At 33.7% G+C, this 18,643-nt stretch overlaps 2 protein-coding genes across 2 annotated transcripts; both read right to left on the bottom strand.

The window, feature by feature from the left end:
* Positions 1–6,261: 6,261 nt before the first annotated feature.
* On the bottom strand, positions 6,262–6,974 carry LOC133814765 (uncharacterized mitochondrial protein AtMg00860-like). The gene is made up of 2 exons (XM_062247685.1): positions 6,390–6,974; positions 6,262–6,273 (listed from the first exon to the last, which is right to left on the bottom strand). Exons 1-2 carry the CDS (start codon positions 6,972–6,974, stop codon positions 6,262–6,264), a joined length of 597 nt encoding a protein of 198 aa, XP_062103669.1.
* Positions 6,975–7,715: 741 nt separating this feature from the next.
* LOC133814763 (uncharacterized) lies at positions 7,716–8,548 on the bottom strand. Its single transcript, XM_062247684.1, has 2 exons — positions 8,224–8,548; positions 7,716–8,164 (listed from the first exon to the last, which is right to left on the bottom strand). Exons 1-2 carry the CDS (start codon positions 8,546–8,548, stop codon positions 7,716–7,718), a joined length of 774 nt encoding a protein of 257 aa, XP_062103668.1.
* Positions 8,549–18,643: the final 10,095 nt, after the last annotated feature.

Here is an 18,643-nt window from a genome sequence, read left to right as displayed (position 1 = left end):
GAGAAACTCATGACTTTCCTTGTCACCTATCATTCCTAATTGACACGTGTCTGATGGTGAAAACACGGAAAAAAACCATACCATAAGCATGTCACATATAACATACAACATATACATACATATCATAAACACCTATATCATACATAGTTTAAAGCATAAATCATACTTGCAGCATATAAATAAACTTATTCTTAAGTACATCAAGTGTACAGCCTGTGTGCAAGTGTCCACTCTTCTTACCTCAGGTCCAACTAGAAACAATAAGTTCATTCCCTTCAAGTTCCCTAGCCGAGCCTAAGTCACAACATAGAATGCCAAAATCTTAATTTTCATAACAATACCAAAGCGATATCACAAATGCACTCATGCCCTTCCTAATGTTGATTCATACTTAAAGTATCCTCATAAAAATCTCAAAACCATTCTACACAGAACCCCTAACCAAAGACACATAAATTAAAACTAATCCAAACTCCCCTTTTTGGGTGAGTAGCGTGGTTGCGCCAGGGCTTGAGTGTGGTCGCGCTCACAGAAAGTTTCGGTTTTTTGGACTTGTAGCACAGCTGCGCTCAACGATTTCTCAGAAATTGCAAGTTGCGATTTTAATCCCAAATTTCCCAAAAACTCAAAGTTAAACATCACCGAACCCAAATTTCAATATACAATAACTCCATAATCGAAAAACAACATTCCCAAACATATTTAATTAATAATTTATCATCATTTCATGCATTCATTCAATGTTATCATAAATGCATGGTTAAGGTTAAAGAACCCTAACTTTATCTTCAATGTCTAGACAACCTATTCACCATAACCCATAAATCATTACCCAAGAACCAATCCCTAGCATGTTTCTATCATTGAATTACAATCAAAACATCCCCAAAGCAATGCTAACAATATATTCATGATTTATAGATCAAATTTCCAAAAAACAATTAATATTCACCACCTAATTCTATAGAGTAATCAACTCTTACCTTCAAGTTGATTCCTAGTCCTCCAACCCTTCTAGACTTCAAATTTTAGAGAGAGTCCTTGGTTGACCAATAGTGGCTACCAAAAATACAATACACTTAACCTAATTTCATCTTAGTATGCATATACTAACCCTAAAAAAAGACTAGTTTGCCCCTAATTCTAACCCTCTCATAATTAGGATCGAGTCCTTTTAGTATTTTCATACAAAACTAATAGTTTTCAATTTCTTTAATTAACTTATGACCCAAAAGCCGTTTAAACTTGTTATAGCCAGATTTCGAGCCATGGTAAATATGACCTCGAAAGCTGAGTTCGCAAAAAATGGTCTCGTGAGGATTAGAGTATGATCTAGGATTGTAAATCGAGCATGCAAAGTATGATATATGATCTCGAATGCGGTGACCTCGAAATGATCTCGATCTCGAAAGGTAGCTCCGAGAACACCTTCATCTTCAGGGACTTTGGAGCATGGGTCTTGAGCTCGATGTACTATCTCGAAAGCAATGTTAGCTCGGGAGATGTCAGTGGCTCGCACAATGACATGAAACCTGAGATGCTGAAGCCTTGGAGATACGCTATAACCACCTTGAATATCTACAAGTATTGTAAACATGAGATGTAATCCTCATTTATTGATGTAAATCCCCAAGAATCGTGGGATATTATTTAGTCAGTTATGCATTCCCTGGTCTTCAGGGACGTTTCCTTGTTTATCTGATTAAAGGCATTTAAAGCCATTTATTTTTATTCACAAAAGAGTAACTACCCAAAATATGTGGGATAGTATTCTGCATCCTTCTCTATAAATAGAGAAGCCATGCACCATTGTAATGGTGGGAAATTCGGATCTTTGAGAGAAAACTCTGGAGAATTCATGCTAAAGAATTTTTCAGAGATAATCTTAAGATTAATAGCAGAGACTCGTGGACTAGGCAGATTTAACTGCTGAACCACGTAAAAAATCGTGTGTTTGATTTGTTTGTTCCGTTTGGCCATCGTCATCCATTGTTTTTGTGCTCTTCTTTTATCTGTTGACGAAAAACGGCGTCAACAAAACTACACTATCGCCCTTAACTACATAATTTGTGACACTTATGCCCTTACTACTTGAATGAGTCATTGTTGTTGCGCATAAACCTACACAATTTCATAAATTGGTCACATAATATATTTCTAATCATAAACAAAGTGAAATAGACACATAATCATGTAATCACATAAAATTACAAAAACACCAATAATGGTTACCATATTATGAAAATACCCCTTTTAAAGGACACGAATATTACAACTATCGCACCTCAAAAGTTTCTTCCTCGAAATTTACCTAAAAAAGTATGGATAATGAGCCCGCCGGTGTTACTCCAGCTTCCAAGTAGCTTCTTCCACTGCACTATTTTTACATAGAATTTTGACCAATGCAATAGTCTTGTTCCTCAATACCTTATCCTTCTTATCTAAAATCTTGACCGATTGTTAATCATATTACCAATCTTCTTGCAAACTTAATGCCTCATAACTCAAAATATGAGACGGGTCTGACACATATCTTCTCAAGATTTACACATGAAAGACATTGTAGACTCCTGATAACGCCGAAGGTATGGCTAGCCTACAAGTCGCTTGCCCAATCCTACCCAAGATTTCAAACGGTCCAACATATCAAGGACTCAAATTTCCTTTCTTGACAAATCACTTTACTCCCTTCGTTCGAGATACTCACAAGAACACTAAGTCTCCCACCTGAAACTTAACATCTCGACGTTTGGGATCGGCATAGATTTTCTGTCGATCTTGAAAAGCAACCATTCTCACGCTAATCTTTGCAATGACTTCATTAGCTTCTCACACAACCTCAGGACCTAGGTACTTACTTTCTCCCATTTCATCGTAATGTACCGGTGACCGACACCTCTGCCCATAAAACATCTTGTACGACACTACCCCAATAGTCGACTGATAATTATTGGTATACGAGAATTCTATCATTAGAAGGTACTTACTCCACGACCCACTGAAATCCAAAACACATGCACATAGCATGTTTTTTAAAATCTGAATCATCCTCTCTATTTGACAATCAGTCCGAGGATGAAACACAGCACTAAACTTCAATGTAGTGCCCATTGCTTTCTGTAATGTAGCGTACCAAAACTCCTAAATGAGGATTAAAACTTTGATTAGCGAGTCGGGAGGGCACGTGGGTGTGATTATGTGAATTGTGTGAGTTATATTATTATATGAATATTTTTACAGGATTATGTGTATTATATTTGTTTAAAGACCCGCTTTTGTTAAAAGGGAATTTTCATAATTTTGACCCATTGAGGATATATCTGTCATTATTATGTGTTCTGTATTTGAGACCACATTAATGTGTGGATATATGTGTAATAATTGGTGTGAGTGGGTCCTTTCGAGCGTGTTAGTAGAAAAGTCACAATAGGGATAAATGCTTAGCTTGGGTCGGGCAAAGAGGTATTTTGCAAATTTAAATGTTGTGGAATTATTGGTGAAATAGTTATATTTGTTGGATTTAGTTGATAAATGGGAGATTATTGGTGTAATTGGAATATGAAGCAAAAAGACTAAAATGCCCTTGAAGTTAACTTGGTGGTTAAGTATAGGCAAAGGGAAAAATGGTCATTTGACCAATAATTAGACAAAAATCATCAAGTGTTGAAGCTCACCTTGACAACATGATCTAGACTTTTATCCTTCTCTCACTATCTCTCTAGTTCCTTATTCATAGTTACTAAAAACACAAAATTTCTTCTGAAAGTTAATTGTTAGCTTGGATTGAGGATTCTAGAAGAGGACTGACAGTTGCTTGGGGGTCATCTGCAACCTAGTATTTTTTAAATTCATAGGTATGAACCCATCCTTGTGTTCTTCATGGTTGTTCTTGATGTTTTTCTGGGGCTTTTGGGTTAATTTTTAAAAATCAGTGTTGTTGAACTATTCGATGGGCATAGGAGGGTTAGATACATACTAAGGGATGGTTTTGAGCTCTGAACTTGAATTAAAAACTAGAAATTAGATTGAATTGTTGGATTTGGGAAAATTGGAGCTTTGGAGCCCTAAAGTTGTAATTGTGGATTCTGAGTTGAATTTGATGTTTGATTGGTGTTTATTTGATGTATATGAGGTATTACAACTGTTTCAATGCTTAAATTTTGGGTTGGGAAGAGGTGGGATCAAATTTGAGTAAGATTGAGCTTTTGAAAATCACAGAAAGTTGCAGAAAACGCTCTCTGACTTGTGCCATTCGATTGACCTAGGGTACATAGTCGACTGACTAGCAGTTTAGGGTAGGCTTGGCAATTTTTTCTAGGAAGTCGACCGGCCCATGCTAACAACCATGTTTTAGGGTTGTTTTATATGAGTTTCAGTGGGTAACCTTAGGGGATCAAAAGGTAAGGTTCCTAGGACATTATGGGGCATGTTTAAAGTGTATTTGGAGTCTAGTGAATTTCATAGAGAAATTATGATGGGTAATGGTTTAAGGGAGACTAAACCTACACTTTACTGTTGTGTCTAGGGTTTCTGAAGGGCTCATGAGAGGATTTCACTTGAGGTCGCCTAGATTCTTGCATCGAACCCGAGGTAAGAAAACTGCCACATGCACATAGAGCAGGGCACTAGCCCAAATGTTGATATGCAATGTTTATAACTATTTATTTGAATGTTAGTTAGGGTTATGTACCTTGTCTTATATTTTTGTTGTTGCATCTGTTTACATCATATCTATCTATGGGTGATTCACATGGGCCGTATTCGGCGATAAACATGCAGAATGTAGGTCGTGGTGGCAGGGCCACTATAGGGGTGATGTACACACTTGCCCGTCATAGGCCGTAAGTGCGGCCCCTAGTGAAGCACCTCGCTCGGCATAGGTTGTGTAAATTATTTATATGATAAAATAGATTGCTTATTATTGTTGAAGCATGTTGTCTGCTGTTTATGATTTATTGAATATTTATTATTCCATGATGGTCTTCTTGCTATGCCTTGGCTCACGGGTGCTCTGTGGTGCAGGTAAGGGCAAAGAGAAGATGGATCAACCATGAGTTTGAGGGCTTTAGAGCAGCGTGTACATATTCGACTGGATCGGCCACCATAGTCAAGTTATTTTGAGGGACTTAGGTCATGAGTCAAATTTTTCCGCTAAGGCTGGCTACTTTTCTAACTTTGGTTGTAACTTCTTTTCATTTAAACTCTTTTTTTGGGTTCCCTTGTAAATATTTAGAAGTTTAATGAAAAATGTATATCATTTGGCAAAAATTTTATCACCCAAACCTTTAATAAATTTTTAATTACACTTTCGAGTCCAAATGGCTCATTTTACGAGTTAAGCACTATTTTAAACACATAGTGTAACAGTCATGGAATAATAGGGTGTTACATGTAAACTTTCCCAAAACTTGAAAGTGAATTTTTGGATCCCTGAAAAAACTATGGAACTTTCTGCTCCATGTATTATTACTATTTCTTGAATGTAGAGTTTTGTATACTGTTTTGTTGTGTACATCGTTCTGACAAGTATAGAGTGTGCAAATTTTGTATAACGATCAATTACAACCCAAGTTGAATCATGTCGCTTTGTGGTCTTAGGTAGCTCTACCACAAAATCCATTGCGATGTCTTCCTTTTTCCACTTAGGAATACTCAATGGTTGCAATAAAGCAGCTGGTCTTTGGTGTTCTACTTTCATTTGCTGGCATGTATGACATTTAGGAATATTAAACCACATCTTCATTCCAGGCCACCAATATAAAACTTTCAGATATTGATACATATTGGTTGTCCCAAGATGAAGTGAATAAGGGATTGTAAGTGCTTCATTAAGGATTTCCTTTCTAATCTCTACATCTGCAGGTACACACACTCCTCCTTTGTACCTCAACGTTCAACTTTCACTAATAGTGAAATCCTTAGCACTTCCATCTTGAATCCCTTTTCTATGCTTTACTAACTATGGATCTTTACCTTGTCCTTCTTTAATCCTCTCCAAAAGAGATGAATGCAGAGTTATATTAGCCAGTCCACCAATAATAAACTCGATGCCAGCTCAGTCCATCTCTTTTACTAGTGTTGCTGAAACATTTCTTAGTGTTGACACTTGTCCTTGGCTTCTATAACTTAAGGCGCCATCTACTACGTTCGACTTTCCTGGGTGATACAGAAGTCCTATGCTAATTCCAACCATCATCATTGTCTCATGTTTAGTTCCTTTTGAGTGAAGAAATATTTTAAACTCTTATTATCCAATAAATCTCACATTTCTGCCTGTACAAATAATGTCTCTATATCTTAAGAGCAAATACTACCAATGCCAACTCTATATCATGCGTTAGGTAGCACTTCTCATACTTCTTCAGCTGCCTTGATGTGTAGGCAATTACCTTTCCAGCTTGCATCAACACACATCCAAGTCCTTCTTTTGATGCATCACAATATACTATGAACCTCTCATCATTCGTTGGAAGACTCAAAATAGGTGTGATAATAATTTTACCCTTTATCTCCTGAATGCTACGTTCACATTCCTCAGTCCATACAAACTTCAAGTTCTTCTTTGTCGACTCTGTTAATGGCGTGGCAATCTCCAAAAATCCCTCCACGAATTTTCTATAATATCGTGCTAGCCCGAGGAAACTCATCACTTCAAAAGCATTCTTTGGTTTTGGCCAATCTCTTACAACTTCAATCTTAATTGGGTCAACTTTAATACTATCCTTGCTTACTAGATGCCTTAGAAACACCACTTGAGAAAGCCAAAATTCACATTTTTTGAACTTTTCATATAACTTATGATCCTTCAATCTCTGTAGGGTCAATCGTATATACTCTGCATGCTCCTCCTCTATTCTTGAATAAATAAGGATATCGTTTATAAACATTACCACAAATTTGTCTAGATGATCATTAAACACCCTATTCATGAGATCCATGAAAGAAATAGGGGCATTGGTAACTCCAAACGACATTACCAAAAATTCGTAGTGCCCATATCTTTGAAATATCCTCTTCCTTAACCCTCAATTGATTGTATCCCAACCTCAAGTCTATCTTTGAGAATACTTCCTTCCCTTGTAGTTGATCAAAAAGATCATCTATTCTTGGCCAAGGGTACTTGTTCTTAATAGTAACCTTATTGAGCTCCCTATAATCAATGCACATACGCATTGATCAATCCTTCTTCTTCACAAACAACACAGGCGCTCCCCATGGAGAATGACTCAGCCTTATGAACCCAATGTTGAGCAATTATTGTAGCTGAGTCTTCAACTCCTTAAGCTTCGCCAGTGCCATTCTATAGAGTAACTGAATTTTTTTTTTTTTCGTGCCAACTTGATTGTGAAATTTCCCAGTGCGGTAGCAATACTGGTAAATCCTCTGGAAATATATCCAAATAATCTCGTACTCTCTTTGTCTGTTCTAGTCCTTGCACTATTGCTTTTGTGGTGCCTATGACATTCGCTAAAAATCCCATGCATCCATTCTGTAGCATAAATGACTCCTCTAACAAACATAAATGACTACTCTTTGTCTAGCCTAAACACCACTATCGTTTTCTTACAGTAAATCGTACCTTTATACTTGCCCAACTAGTCCATTCCAAGTATAAAATAAAAATCAGGCATACTTAATTCAATTATTTCTAAATAAAGTTCCATATTGTCTACGCTCGTAAGCAAGGCTCTAATCCACTTCCAAGATATTACCACCTACTCGGATGGCAACATGGTCCCAAATCCCTCAGCATACATATCAAAATATCTATCAAACTTATCCACTGTTCTCTTTGCAACAAAAGAATGAGTGGCACCAGAATCAATTAATACATAAAAGTCAATTCCAGCAATAGAGATCTGACCTGAATCCATGAAAGTACTTGCCTCTGCTTTTTCCTTTGCGAGTGCATAGACTCGAGCCAGAACCAATTTTTCATGCTTCTTTGGTTGATCCTTATTGTTATTTTGTCCCTGTTGTGGGCAGTTCTTAATTATGTGTCCTTCCTTGCCACATGCAAAACATGCATTTGCCCGACACTCCTTTGGATGGTGCTTCTTACACTTCTCGCACTCAGGGTATCGTACCCATTCTTTGTTCTCAGTGCGACCATTGTTCTTATAGTTCTTGGACCTCCTATCTTGACTAGGTTGTCCACCATTATCTGGTCATTTAAGTTGTTATTGTTGGAGGCATTCCTTTTTCCCTCTCTTTTGGCAACACCTTCCTTCCAAATCCTATCCTCCATTCTCTCAACAGTGAGAGCTCTTTCAAGAATTTGATCATAGGTGCTACTACCCCTAACTGAAACAATATGCACATCCAAAGCTATCATGGGTTTAATTCCACGTATAAAATGGTCCACTCGAGCAGCATTAGTTGGCACTATGTCTGTCGGAAACTTAGCCAGTCTGTCGAACTTTAGATCATACTCGGTCACTGTCATATTCCCTTGACTCAAGGTTGTGAATTTATCCACCTTTGACGCTCTAACAATAACGTTGTAGTAATTGATGTTGAACAGTTGTTGAAATTCCACCCAAGTCATTTTTGTGACATAACTTGCATGACAAACCACCTTACACCAGATTCTTGCATCCTCCCTTAGCATATGAGTTGCACATGCTACTCTGTCATTCCCTACAACTCGCATGAAATTCAAAGTGGATCCCGTGATACTCATCCACTTTTCAACCTTCATTGGATTAGTGCTTCCTTCGAACACTGGGGGATGTTGCTTATAAAACCTTTTGTATAAAGGCTCTAGGTGTAACGTCCTCTATTTTCGGGTACCTTAAAACGACTCGGGTCGAGATTTTTGTCCCCGAGTTAAGAATATTATTTTAAATAATATTATATTTTTTTGGAAATTATTCCATATGTTATTTCTAGCCAAATTATGAATTTTGTGATTTAAAAGTCTAGATAAGACTTTCGGTCCTGGACCGACACAAAAACCCTGATCGGGTAAAAATCTCGGAAATAAAATGAAAAACTATGGCAAATATATTTTGGGCATAAAATACATTCATAAAAGTTAAAGTTTGGTAAAATATAATAAACCTAAAAAAATGGAAATTTTAGGGCATTTTGTGTTAAATGCCTAATTTTACCGAAATGGGGAGTTTTATTCCATGAATGGACCTTAGGTTAAATTTTATAGTGTGATTAATTAAATTAAATGTATGAGACATTTAATTTAATTATTTAATGTTAAATTTTGTGATTTAAAACTTAATAAGAGTGAATTTTTTTTTTAGGGATAATGTCAAGTGGGCAAGTGGGTTGTGAAGCACTCAAGTGGTTTTGGGATATTTTGAAGAGTTGTGTGAGCCATTCTAACCCCCAAAACCGACCCCCACACTCTCTCAATCATTCTCATCTTATTTTTGAAGAACCTCTCAAGTTTTCTCTTCATTTTCAACCCCAAGAACACCAAGGAAACTTGGAAGCTAAGTCTTGGTCTAGGAAGGGTTTTCCCTAAGGTAAAGTTTCATTAATCTAAACTTTTGTCAAGTTTTAATCATAGAGTTTCAAATAGCTAATTAACTATTGGTTAGGGATTTTGAAAGGTTTTGAAGGAGCCAAAGCTAGTAGGAAGATCCCACACCTTAAGCAAGAACACCAAAGAGGTAAGAAGTTTACTTTTTATGATTTTGTTATAGGGTTTTTAGTTTTAAGCATTATTTTTTACATTTAATGCTTAAAGTTTCTTATTGGTGATGTAATAAGGTTATGGTAGTTGTTTTATAATTTTTATGATGCTTGTGTATTGATTTTTGAAAATAGGAACCAAAACCCCCAAGGGTTTTGTAGGAAACCCTAAAACAAAATATGTTTTTAGCTGTGACTTCCAAGGGTTCAAGCAGCCACTGTATATTGATTTTGTAAAATTAAATTGTACTGTGATGTTGTTGAGATTGAGTACATAAAATTGAGCTTTTGAAACACTAAAAAATGTTTAGAAATGAGTAAGTTATGCTATTTCAAAGTTTAGGTAAAAAAACTATTTTTTCATATTCTTATTTTCGAAACCAAGTTTGGACAGCCACTGTATAGGGAAAATGAACCCATTTTTTTATAAACTTTTGTGGAAATATTTTTGGCATAGCCTAGTATTCCACTGTAAAATTTGGTAAGAAAATAGTGAACGGTTTGAAAGTTATTAACTGTCAAAGTTTGGAAAAAATAAGAACTTTAAAATAAGGTCATTTTTACCTCATTGTTAGAAAATGATTTCACCAATAAAAAATGCTCATTTTGACCTAAGATTTTACAAAGACCTAAATGGAATACCAAAAATGGAATTGAGAAATTTTGGTAACAATTGGGTAAGTAAATTTCAAGTTATGAACTAACAAAGTATGTAGTTAAAAATGTGAAAAATAGGGTTTTCACACTTAGTGCAAAAATGAGATTTTGGAACTTAAGGTAAAAAGTAAAATTTTGCTTATTTCAATATATAAACTTGGTAAGTCTTGAAAACCTATTTTGACCTAAAATACCACTTTGAGTTTAGTGGGAATTATTTATATTAAAGAAATTATATTCTTTCTAAAAATAAAATAATTTATTTATTATTAAGTTAATAAATTAAAAGAGGGTTTAAAACCCTATATTTTGAGAAAATGATTAAGTGAATTATTTTATAGTAAGTAAACTTGATTAATTGATTTTGGAAAATTTACTAGTCAAGAAGGGAAATTTTTAACGGTTTTCCTAATTAAGACAAATTAGACAATTTTCTTAAAACAGTTATTAGAAATTAAAACCTTAAGAAACATAAAAAGGAAAGTAAGAGTTTATTTTCTTTAAAAATAATTAAGGAATTTATTAGTATTTTCTGGATATAATACCGGCTAAAATCTTACATATTTTAACCGACTTGTTGAAAGTGCAGGTTAATAGCGATACCTTGAAAGAATAAGATTTTTAGCGGATTATGGGAAAATACCATTGTGATACCCGAGCCTAGGTATCGAGACCTTAGGATAGGTCTCCCTGAGACTTAGAGTGTAGTCTCAAATATTTTTGTATGAATTTCCTTAATGGGTTTAAAAACCAAATAAGGATCATAAATCCTTACAAATGATTTTGAAAATGACCAAACTGCCCAAAATAATAATAATGAATTATGTTCCTTAATTAATCCAAGTATACTGTATGTATAACCACAGTATTGGCTAAGCGTAACTGGACTGAACGTTGGATGGTGAAAACTTGCTGAGCGCTAAAGACTCCAAGTAAGTCAACTTATATTGTATGGCTGCAACATGAAACGATTATTGTCTTGTATGTTAGTATAGGGATACATGCACATATATAGACTGTCGTAGAAAGTTTCTTAGAGACGTTAGTCTAGTGAATGCTAATTTAGAAAATATGAATGGTAGAGATTCATCATATCCTAGACGGCTGATCCCCGTCACACCGCTTGATTTTATTATGTCTGGCTCATTACCGTGACGAGTGGCCAAGAGGTGAGGATAAGCTGGTTAAACCTAGGGGCACCAAAATAAATGGGACCTAGGGGCCCTCGTGCTTACTTAATCAGTGAATGGTTAAAACCCGAGCAAGTGCTCTAATAAGTTATTCCCGGATAATAGCCGTGAGTATTGGCCATTCAGTGAGAGTGCCTATAGATACTAGGGGTTGCCAGGTTTGAGTGAGGCTGAACAGCCTAGGGGCAACTGCTCACCAGCACCACTGGTTAACATAGAAGTCTCTGTAAAACTGTGTAAATTCGATTTCACTCTTGGATAAGTAGTGATTCCCTAGGTAACGTGATGATTACCCTTGATTGAGATATCTATTGGCTAGATCTTAGTGTTGAGACTTGGTTCTCTCTTACAGATTAGCAATTATGTTGGACGACGCGTTACGCCTGAATTTTTGGAAATTGTTGAGTGTTGGTCTCGAATTATATTGTGATTTGATATATCTACTTGCTCTGGGATTTTCTGAGTGCAGGGATATATTTGTTGATAAGATATAGTTGTGAAATAATATATCTACTTGCTCTGGGATTTTCTGAGTGCAAGGATATAATTGTTGATAAGATATAGTTGTGATATAATATATCTTCTTGTTCTGGGATTTTTTGAGTGCAGGATTTTATCTAGTTATGAATATGATTTATCATTGATTATCAGGCATGATCATAAGTTTTCCAGGATGCTTTATCATTCTTGAAATTGATTGTGTAGGGTCTGAAACCCTAATTCTCTACATGCTTTTGTTTGAAAGTTGATCTTACTAAGCGTTTTCACTTACCTAGTTATTTCATGTTGTAGGTAAGAGCAAGGGCAAGGCAGAGCAGTGAGCGTTGGAGTCTTCCTTGCAAATGTACATGTGGACCGACCTTTTGGGAAGCCGTTTTACTTTTGGAAATGTTGTGTAATTTTCCTAAACTAGGCTCACTCTACTCTTTATAAAATATGTTTGTAATTAAATGTTAAGTATGGCCATACGACTTTTTAAAAAGTTTTTTTATATGGGTTTTTGAGACATTTTGTTAAATGAAAACATTTATATTTCCACATTATCGAGTCTTGAAAATCCGGGTCGTTACACTAGGTGATTCCCAACTGCAGGATTGACTACTATTGGTACAAGGGGTTGTTGAACCTCCCTATCCTCTTGTGCCAACTATGCCTGCTATTGCCTCAGCTGCCTCAACTCCCTTTGTTCTTCTTCCTACTTTCTCATGTTCTCTTGAATTGCAGCAAACTGTGCTTCCGGTCGTTGAAAGTCAGTTTGCACATTGGTATTGTGCTTGTTCCCCTATTAGCTGGTAAAGGTTTACCATTTTTTTTCCGGTGTGTTTGGCCTTGTAGCAGGTGGCGCGTCAATGTTGTGGTTTATGCCCGCGTTCCTACGCACAGATCTCCTAGGAGGCATGATTCCGACTTACTCTTGAAACCAACAACATGATTTAGTACAACTCACCAGGCCAACAACCACAATATAATCATATTCTCCAACTTCCAAAACAACTAACTCCACTAATTCATAAAATCAATATGTCTTAATACACCAACTATCATCAAAGTCTGAAACAAAAACAACAAAACATCTAAACTAAGTAAAATCACGTACTACGCTGATTTCTAAAGCCACATTCTAAGAACACGGTATGAATCCTTAAGTTTGTCCTTTAACTCTTCAATGATTCCTTGATCGTACAGTTCAATGTTCAACTCAAATCCTCATTGTCTTGCATACGCCATAAGGGTACGATTGTACTTGGTGCTCTCCGGTCTTCGTTCTTGCAGTTGTCTCCATATGACTTCAAGGTCTTCCTGCATCTTCGTTGAGGAAATTGTATTCTTGGGTATGTCATATTTCTTCTTACAGCTCAGTAATCCTCTTTCCTAGATCACTCCTTGAATATGTTGGTTGACTGTCACGAAATGATCGACTAATTCCTCGATACTTCATTCAGAAAACTAGTGCATCCAAATTTTTTGTATCTTTCTCTATAGCTTCCATCGTTGTGCCTTATCTAGACGAACCTTAGGAACTCTAAGCACACAAGCCATAATAGCTACACTATGCATATAGGTAAAACATAAAATACTTCAGAAATTAATCATGTGAAAGAAATAAAATACAAAATTAGAACTAACAGTGCAATGAGTCGAGCTTTACTACATCTGTCGGGATACATGTCAGGATAGTCTACAGGAAAAAAAACCTTGCCTCTTATACCAAATGTAATGCCCCAATATCTCGAAACGTTACATGCATGCACTTTTATAAAGTATTTAAATAAGAAGACGTGTCTTTAGTTAAATAACACAAACTTTACGGAAAATTTGGTAACTAATACCCTTTAAAAACAAAAGAAACACCGGAGTCTCATCTTTGAATGGAAAACAAAACAAATAGTTCAATCTTTGTACCAAAAACCTTATGAAACTAAACAAAACGTATTTTAACCATAATAAAAGAAAAACTAAAATAATAACACAATCCAAATAGGCCAACCCTAAGGTTGTTAAATCCTAAACATGTATTCCCTCCACTGGAGCTCTCCAACTCATTGCTGAGCATCTAACTCTTAACATTTACCTGCAACACAGAGTATCTGTGATCTAATGCCCCATAAGAAGAGTTGTGGAAACAACCTTCACACCCAGACTAAAACAACTTATATGCAAAACATTCTTATTCATGAAAACAAGACGTAACACGTAGCATAACTTGACATAGTCACAATCAAAATAATCATATTAAAACATAACGAACATAACATAACATACCATATCGGAATCACTCTAGCCGTAGACCAATACTATTCTGGTCAAGTGTGCAACCAAGCACGAAAACGTAAGTATGCATGTCAACATAACATAAGCATGAAATTTAACGTAACGTAAACATCCAAATTATCATACCATAAGCATGTCACGCAAAGCATACAACATACACATAAATATCATAAACACCTATATCATACATAGTTCAAAGCATAAATCATACTTATAGCATATAAATCAACTTATTCTTAAGTAAGTCAAGCGTACACCATGTGTGCAGGTGTCCACTCTTCTTACCTTAGGTCCAAGCATTAACAATAATTTTTTTCCCTTCATGTTCCCTAACCGAGCCCTAGTCACAACATAGATTGCCAAAATCTTAAATTTCATAGCAAAATCAAAAACTATATCACAAATGCAACCATGTCATTCATAATGTTGATTCATAATCAAAGTATCCTAAAAAAAGTCCCAAAACCATTCTACACAAAATCCCTGACGAAAGGCACATAAATTAAAAATGAAATTTATAACTAAACCAAAGTCCCCTTCCTGGGCTTGGGCGCAGTCACGCTCACAAAAATTTTCGGCTTTCTGGACTTGTAGCCCGGTCGTGCTCAACAATTTCTCAGAAATCGCAAGTTTCGATTTTAATCCCAAATTCCCCAAAAACTTGAGCTTAAACATCACTAAACCCATATTTCTGTTAGGATTAATGCCCTAAAATCATGTAAAGACATTTTATTGGTTTTAAATAAAAGTACAATTTTATTATATTTGAATGTTATAATTATTGTTTGAATTAATTACATAATAATATCAAGAAAATTCCCTATGCATTCATGATAATATGATCTTGTATTAGTACGAGAGAATTAAGATCATATATAATGAATAAAATAGTCAGTAACATATTAAAGTAAGGAATCTTTAATGAATGGTTACTAGTACGATTTGCTAAGCATACGAGATGCAAGTAATCTAGATTCGGATTACTGATGTGGATAGTGATCATAGTAAATGTGTTGTATAAAATAGAGATTATATATGACAGGACTGATGAGAATGAATTATCATATAAACTTGTCGTTTAACGTAAAGATATAATTTTTATCATAATAGATGATCATTTGTAGATCAGTCTAAATCCTGAGTATTCATGAACTGCTATTTATGTTTATTGGATCTTTTGATTCACTCGTTAATGTCTCTTAGAATATTGAGGCTAATGACTTTAGTTTTGGAGATTCAATATCATGAATGGCTGGGAACATGAATTACAATATTGGAATCCATGCTTTCCTAACGGATCGAATATTTGTTCCCTTAAGGGTTGATTCTGGAACTGAATTGTTATCGAGCTCAAATCTATAATTTGATTATAGATTAATTATTCGCTAGTGAATTAATGATACTTAAGGATCAAGAGGTAATTAGAAGGGTAAGATGATAATTTTGACCATCTCTAATTAACGAACCAATAATGGAGGACAGAACTACATATATTGATTATATCAATGGACTACTTGAGAAAACTCTGTAAATATAATTCTATAAATACTTAGATTGCAATTCCATATTTATAGTGGAGTAATCATGGCATTAATAAATAAGATTATTAGATTAAAGAATTTAATTAATAATCTTGTTTATTTGAACTTCGTATTATAGGTCCATGGTCCCCAGATCACCTTTGTCCTACACTGTCAAGGGTAATGATGTCGAAAGAAAGATTTGTTAAGAGAAAAGACTAAATTGCAAAGGAATTAATTTTCCAGGGAAAGGAAATAATTATTTGATAATTATGCATAATTGATTAATTGTGAATTAATTACTCATTTAACTATATGGTTTTTATTTTGAAAAACTATAGGTTAAAATTAATATTAATCTTGTTTGGATTAATATAAAAAGAGAAAATAATAAATATTTTATTTATAATATGATATTTATTTAATTAATTTAAAATTGATATTTTAAGATAAAGTTAATTTTAAGTTAAATGATATTTATGTTGGAATAAATATCTTGTCTTAAAAGTTGATTAAATAAACAAATGAGAAAATTAGGGAAACCCTAATAGGGCTGGGCAACACACACTGTACAGTACAATGTGTGGTGCCTAACTCATGAATTTTTATCCCTGGGATTCAAATTTTGAATTTCAAATAAATTTGTTTAATGAGTTATTTAATTATTCTTTTTAAATACGATTTAAATAGATAATTAAATGAAAATATATAATTAGTTGTTAATTTGAATTATATTTTAATTAAATAAATATTATTTAAATTAGATTAAATATCTTTATAAATCTGATGTACGTGATATTCAGATGATGAATAGTTAATCAGACTCTCTCTCTCTAAACCTGAAAACTATTTTAAATATTTTCTCTGTCAAAAACTCTCTAGATCTCATATGTTGAGTACATCTAGGGAGTCACATAAATCAACATTTTGAATCCTATGTGCCCACACACGTCCTTGTGTGTTTGAGGATTGGTCTGGAAGATTAGGGTGCGAGATCTCAGAACACTGGATAGGAAGATCATTGATTTATACAAAAAGACTCAATGACACTTGATAGGCTACAAGAGGTAATTCATGATCTATTTGTATGTGATTTAATATTTATATATGTATATGATCATGGCTGGTATTAATATTTATTAAAAATGATCCATATATTTCGCTACATACATTTGATTTGATCATTTAATACCAACAATTTCAATATACAATAACTCCATAATCGAAAAGTGACATTCTCAAACTTATTTAATCAATAATTTATCATCTATTCATGCATTCATACAAAGTTATCATAATTGCATGGTTAGGGTTCAAAAACCCTAACTTTATCTTCAACCTCTAGACAACCTATTCGCAATAAATCATTATCCAAGAACAATTCCCTAGCATGTTTTTATCATTGAATTACAATCAAAACATCCCTAAAACATTGCTAAAAAATTTATTCATGAATTCTAGATCAAATTCCCAAAAACAATTAATATTCACATCCTACTTCTAAAGAGTAATCAAGTATTACATTCAAGTTGATTCCTAGTCTTCCAAACATTCTTTAATTTAAATTTTAGAGAGAATCCTTGGTTGATCAATAGTGGCAGCCAACAATACGATAAACTTGGCCTAATTTCATCTTAGTATGCATATACTAACCCTAAAACAAAAAGACTAGTTTGCCACTAATTCTAACCCTCTCATAATTAAGATCGAGTCCTTTTAATAATTTCATAAAAACTAATAGTTTTCAATTTCTTTAATTAACTTATGATCTTAAAGTCCTTTAAATCACAATATGTCCCTTTACTAAATAATTTTTGACACTTATGCTCTTACTACTTGAAAGATTTCATAAATTGTTTTGTTTCATTGTTGTTGAGCATAAACATACACAATTTCATAAATTGGTCACATAATCATTTAATCACATAAAATTACAAAAATATCTTTAATTGTTACCATATTACGAAAATACCCCTTTTAAAGGAAACAAATATTACATTAATGATCTTAGAACTTCACAAGTGGTAATCTGACCGTTGATTGGATATAAAATACTCAATAATTAGCTAAGGTCATTATAAGCTACTACATTAAGGTGGCGTTGATCATATAATTTTGACCTAAATAATAATGATTTATAAAATGTATTAGTTGAATTCTCAAATCAATACTTAAATCATAAAATTAACACGTATATAATAAAATATAATTTTGAAAATAAATATCTTTTATATAATATTATTATTCATTTAAAACTTTTTTTTATCACATTTTGCGATGACATCACACTTATTGGCGAAAATTGAATGAATGAGTAAGTTAATTTTTTTTTCTTTTGATTAAAATTTTTATTTTTTTATCAAAATATTTGTGTATTGCTTTGATTTATAATGTATGAAATATGAGTCTGGTTTAGTGCAACAAAAATTATTTTTGAAATAACTACAAATTTAAAATTATTTAAACTAGTATTACTTTTGATTCTTACCATCATATATGCATATAATTTATTAAATTTTAAAATTATTAGTAAAAAATATAAGATTAATAAATAAAAATATTAGTTAGTTATTAAAATTTTGTTAAAGTATATGCATCATGGTAATAGATAAAAAAAATGTTGTTTAGAGAATTATTTTTTTTCTTCAACAATTTAGATAATTTATTGATACAATGATAATAGGCCCCATAATACTTCATTTTTAAATTAAAAATACATTAATCTATTAATTACTACAAAATTAAAAAGAAAATAATTAAAAGCGTCACGCTTTGAAAATAATATACCAGTTAAACTATTTCCATGACATAACTCTCAAGATTTTCTTTTAATATTAATATTTATTTATT

The sequence above is a fragment of the Humulus lupulus genome, chromosome 2, assembly GCF_963169125.1.
Source record: "Humulus lupulus chromosome 2, drHumLupu1.1, whole genome shotgun sequence".
NCBI lineage: Eukaryota > Viridiplantae > Streptophyta > Magnoliopsida > Rosales > Cannabaceae > Humulus > Humulus lupulus.
This window is presented reverse-complemented; position numbering and strand designations above follow the sequence as displayed.

What these genes read in the sequence shown, in the direction of transcription:
- LOC133814765 (XM_062247685.1), bottom strand. Translation starts at nt 6,974, where the DNA reads ATGTCGTTTGGAGTTACCAATGCCCCTATTTCTTTCATGGATCTCATG.
- LOC133814763 (XM_062247684.1), bottom strand. Translation starts at nt 8,548, where the DNA reads ATGACTTGGGTGGAATTTCAACAACTGTTCAACATCAATTACTACAAC. An exon ending in GGATAGGATTTGGAAGGAAG is followed by an intron (nt 8,165 to 8,223) that starts GTGTTGCCAAAA and finishes TTAAATGACCAG; the next exon opens with ATAATGGTGGACAACCTAGT.